Source organism: Garra rufa, chromosome 7 (assembly GCF_049309525.1).
Source record: "Garra rufa chromosome 7, GarRuf1.0, whole genome shotgun sequence".
NCBI lineage: Eukaryota > Metazoa > Chordata > Actinopteri > Cypriniformes > Cyprinidae > Garra > Garra rufa.
In genome coordinates this window covers 27,091,954-27,097,269 of record NC_133367.1, presented here as the reverse complement: position 1 = coordinate 27,097,269, position 5,316 = coordinate 27,091,954, and the positions used below count along the sequence as shown (strand labels likewise).

The window sequence follows — 5,316 nt, the reverse complement described above, 5'->3', positions numbered from 1 at the left end:
TTCAAATGTCAATTGAAATGTCAATTGCCGTATTTTTTTGGGGGGGGTTATTTTAAGCAATTTTTATTCCCTTTAGTCATTTTTCTTGTAGTCACTTTTAGTTTAAATTTTTTTTTACCAAGTGCTGAATTTAAATCAATAGCTATTTAATAACAATTGTTTTATTGCTTCTGACTAAAAAAGCCACATTGTCCGAGTACAAACATCAGTTTTACGTGCAGTTTTACAAACACGTAAAATTTCATGCCAACCATGTGCCACATGACACTCATTCTAGGTACAGAATCAGACATGCATGTCATATTTTGCAATATGGAGCCACAAAAAAAAAAAAAAAATCACAACTGCAATTGTGACAGTAATTTGGTTTATTTTCCATTTTAATGTAACCTGATAAAAGGCAAAACAGCTGTTGTGACTTCATGGATGTGTAAATGTCACATAACCACACTTGAAAAAGGCATCTTAATCACAGTATGGGAAAACATAAGGCATTTCCAAACTAGCCGTATGACTTCGTCAAACAATCGAATATATAGTGACTTTTTCACAGACCGATGAAACTGACCATCTAAAACACTGCGCACCATTGCATTTTCCCACTGAAGAGCTATAATACCTCAGCAATGCAATGAATAGTTTACATATATTTATATATATAACTGTTATTTGAATAATTTCTCAATTCATGAAATGCTTAATAGACGCATTCACATAACTGCTATATATACGGCAATCTGAAAGCATTGATCAAATTGCGCAACTTCACACCCGTCAGCCCTGGCATAAAATATTGCAGGATAGGACTAGAGGTGTGACGTGTGAAATGTTTAACGAATTGAAATAAAGATGACAGCAGCCCTCCTTTGGTATCCGCACGATCCAAGACGAATCCGATTTCTTTCCACAAAAAAAAAAAAAAAACTTGCCCTTTTATCCCAAGTCAGGGATCTGGCTCAACAGACGGCGGGCATTTAGTGTGGATCCCAGAGAATAACCATCAGAGGATGCCGAAGACACACTGATCCCTCACCATCCCTTTTCCGTAGGAGCGGATCACACGATCAGCGCCCATATATATCACTTCCGAGGAAAACTTGAATTCAGACAGTGGATAATAGTAAAGAAAGAAAAAAAAAAAGAGGGACAAACAAACAAGAAACCCCCCCCAAAACAAGGAAAAGGAATGTTACCTAGAGATTCACGCTTCTAAGGGACGTCTAGAATTAGCGTGGAAATCACAACGAGGTAAAAAGAGGAAAGAGCCATAGCCATAGCACAACACACAGGAGCAAAGCCGAGATAAATAGAGGGGAACTGAAGCCCAAGGGTGGGGGTAGAGCTGAGGGAAGTGGGGTCACAGGTTCTGACAGCACTGAAATTTGTTGCCCTTTAAACCATCGGTAGTGGGCGGCACGCTGATGTCCACTACATTGTTGCCGGGAGACTCGTCGTGCACGGACCTGTCGGCGATCTGCTTCTGTGACACGATCCGATAGATTTCTGGAACGAAAAGAAAACATGACATGTTAAGATAAATATATTTTGAGAAGTATAATGGGAATATTAAAGCTGTTTGGAGGGTAAAATCATTTTAACAGGAATCACCGGAATTAGGAATTTCACAAAAGTCACGGAACAAATTATTGCAGGAAAAATCCAATAATTTCAACAGGAATGCATGTGATTGGGAATTTTGTGCAAAGGCAAAATATTTCCCCACACAGATTTCACAACAAGTTCAAGTTGGTCACAAGGATTCGCAGAATTCGGGAATTTTCTGCAGGCAAAATCCACTAGGAAAATCTAGTAATTTTAATAGAATTCCATTTAATAAGGGATTTTACATGAGAGAGAAATATTTCCCCCATAGATTTTGCATCGAGTTCACATGGTCATGGAACAAATTCTTTGGCTTGCAGGAAAAATCCAATAATTTCAATGGGAATGCATGTGATTTGGAATTTTGTGCAAATGAGAAATATTACCCCATGCAGATTTCGCAACCGGTTTGAGTCTGTCACATGGATTTGCCACGTTCATTGAGTTCGTTTGAAAGTGAATTTTTGCTGGCAAAATCCAGTCATATCAGCAGGAATCTGATCAGGAATTTTGCATGTGGGAGAAATATGTCTCTCATTCCCAAAGCAGATTTTGCAACAAATTCAAGTTGGTCACATGGATTCACAGAATTTGTCGATTTGGATTGAAATGGACTTTTTATGAGACACTAGGAAAATCTAGTCATTTTAATAGGAATACATGTAAACTGGAATTTTCCATTTTGGTGAAATATTTCCCCTCATAGATTTTGCATAGAGTTCACATTGGTCACAGGACGAATTCCTTTCCGAATGCTTTGGCTTGCAGGAAAATCCAATCACTTTAATAGGAATACAAGAGTTTAGGAATTTTGCATGTGGGATAAATATTTCCCTTCACTGATTTCGCAATGAGTTTGTGTTGGTCACGCAGCAAATTCTCTGGCTTGGCAAAATATTGACTTTTTGTAGGCAAAATCCACTGGCAAAATCTAGTGATTTTAATAGAAATCAATGCAAACCAGTTCATTTTAATTCTTGCAAAAAATCTAATAATTTTAAAAGGAATGCATGTGATCTTAAATTTCATCCAAAGGTGAAATATTTTTTCAGGTTCAAGCTGGTCACAAGCATGGATTCGCCACATTCTTCGACTTAGTCTGAAAGCGACTTTTTGAAGACAAAATCCAAAAGGAATCCATGTAATCATGAATTTCACATGTGGGAGAAATATTTCCCCTCACAGATTTCCCAATGGGTTTCAAGTTGGTCACATAGATCTGCAGAATTCATTGACTTGGAATTGAAATGACCAAAGAATTCACAGGACGAATTCTTTGGTGAATTCTTTAGAAAAAAATCCAATAATTTTAACAGGAATGCATTGGGAATTTTGTGCAAAGGCAACATATTTCCCCACTTAAATTTCGCAACAGGTTCAGGTTGGTCACATGGATTCGCCATGTTCTTTGAGTTAAAAAAGCCATTTCAATAGGAATCCATGCGAGTAGGAATTTCGCATGTGGGAAAAACATTTCCCCCTCAATGATTCAAGTTGGGTTCAAGTTGGTCACATGTTTTCGCAGAATTTGTTGACTTGGATTGAAATGGACTTTGAGGAAATATTTCCCCTCATAGATTTTGCATAGAAAAATATAATAATTTTAAGCGGAATGCATGTGATTAGGAATTTCGTCCAAAGGCGAACATTTTTTCCCATGTTGATTTCGCAACAGGTTTGAGTTGGTCACATGGATTCGCCGTGTTCGTCAAGTTAGTTTGAAAGCAACTTTTTGCCAGCAAAATCCAAACATTTCAATAGGAATCCATGCGATCAGGAATTTAGCATGTGGGAGAAATATTTCCCCTCAGAGATTTTCCAACTATTTCAAGTTGGTCAAACTGCAAAGTTTATGGCTTAGTTTGAAAGTGGAATTTTGTACGCAAAATTGTGTCATTTCAACATGAATTTCTCATACTTAAATTTCGCAGAGTTCTTGAGTTGGTCACGTGGATTCGCTACATTCATCTGCTTGCTTTAAAAGTAACTATTCACTGACAAAATCTAGTAATTTCAATAGGAATCTATGCAATATAAATTTCACCGATTTTTGCAGAAAATTTGCTAACGGTGCATTCACCCGGGGGCGTTGACTTTATCACTCCTCAATTGCTTTGAACGGGTGACGACGTGTTGCCAAACTGAATTGTGGATATGTTGAGTCGCACCAATGGCATTGCAGAAGTTAAACCTTCAACTTTTCAAGCGCCAATACAGGCTTCAGCCAATCAGATTGCCTTTTGTAAATACCCTAGAAGCTAGACAATCACATTCATGCAACACCACAAGAGTAATATGACTGCCTGTTGTCACTTTAACAGTCGCATCATCAATAAGCTTCAGACACAAACATCGAAGGCCCATGTAATGTACCTTAATGTGACCAGAACTTCTGTTACAATAAGGACCAACCTGTTAGTATGTTTTTAAATGCCTCCTCCACATTTGTGGAATCCAAAGCCGATGTTTCGATGAAGGATAGACTGTTCTTCTCTGAAAAACACAAATGTCAAAGATTTTAAAACATCAGGTAGATCTTTTCTTACTAAACAACATGAAAAATGAGCAGGGGACGCTCACCTGCAAAAGCTCTGGCCTCATCTGTGGGAACGGCCCTGAGGTGCCTCAAATCGCTCTTGTTGCCCACCAGCATGATGACGATGTTGTTATCCGCATGATCCCGCAGCTCCTTCAGCCAGCGCTCCACGTTCTCATAAGTCAGATGCTTAGCGATGTCATAGACCAAAAGAGCTCCAACTGCACCCCGGTAGTACCTGTAAAGGAAACCCACGTAAAATATATACCAAGGGACAGTTTTACTAACAGCTTGCGCCAGTGCAAACTGTCTTTTGGCGTTTAAATAGCACTTTCAGGATTTACTAGACGAACTTTACTTGATCAAAAATAATTTAGCAATAACTCTAAAAATTAATGTATTACTATTGATAAATTATTATTAAAAATAAGTTTTAAATACATTAACATTAATAATTCTATAAAATTATTTTCAAATAATTAGTTAATAATTATTTTATTGTTAGTCATTGTATAATATATTTGTATAAAATGAAAAATTATTTTTTAAATAAATATTTAGTTACTTTCATATAATTAGTTGTAAAATATTTTATTTTTAGCTGTAGTATAATATTATGCATATTTGTATGAAATAAATCAATTGTCTAATTAAATAGAGCTAAAACAAATATATTTAAAATTAGTTTCACATAGTTATCAAAGAATTATTTTATTTTTAGCCATAGTATAATATTATGCCCAATATTTGTATACAATAAACCAATTGTCTTAATAAATAGAGCTAAAATAAATATTCTATGCCACATAACTTACATAATTTTAACAATTTTTATTTTCATTTGTAGCATAATAGTGCATAATATTTGTATGAAATAAATCAATTGTCTTAAAAAATAAAGCTAAAATACATATTTAATATTACTTTCACATAATTAGTTATAAAATATTTTTTAATATTTTAGCCGTAATATAATATGCATAATAATTGTATAAAATAAACCAATTGTCTTATTATAAAATAGAGCTAAAATAAATATAATATTTAATTTTACTTTCACATAATTAGTTAAAATATTTTTTATTTTTGGCCGTAATATAATATGCATAATATTTGTATAAAAGAAATTAATTATTTTGACAAATAACTATTATTATAAATTGAGTTTTAAATTAAAT

The 5,316-nt window shown here is 34.8% G+C and overlaps 1 protein-coding gene across 1 annotated transcript in view; it reads right to left on the bottom strand.

The window, feature by feature from the left end:
- Positions 1 to 930: 930 nt before the first annotated feature.
- rab11ba (RAB11B, member RAS oncogene family, a) overlaps positions 931 to 5,316 on the bottom strand; it is an 8,464-nt gene continuing 4,078 nt past the window's right edge. The window contains exons 2-4 of the mRNA XM_073843642.1: positions 4,183 to 4,376; positions 4,015 to 4,095; positions 931 to 1,503 (exon numbers count right to left, since the gene is read on the bottom strand). Coding sequence (XP_073699743.1) covers positions 1,358 to 1,503; positions 4,015 to 4,095; positions 4,183 to 4,376 — 421 coding nt within the window. The 3' untranslated portion in view covers positions 931 to 1,357. The remainder of the gene's footprint in view (positions 1,504 to 4,014; positions 4,096 to 4,182; positions 4,377 to 5,316) is intronic.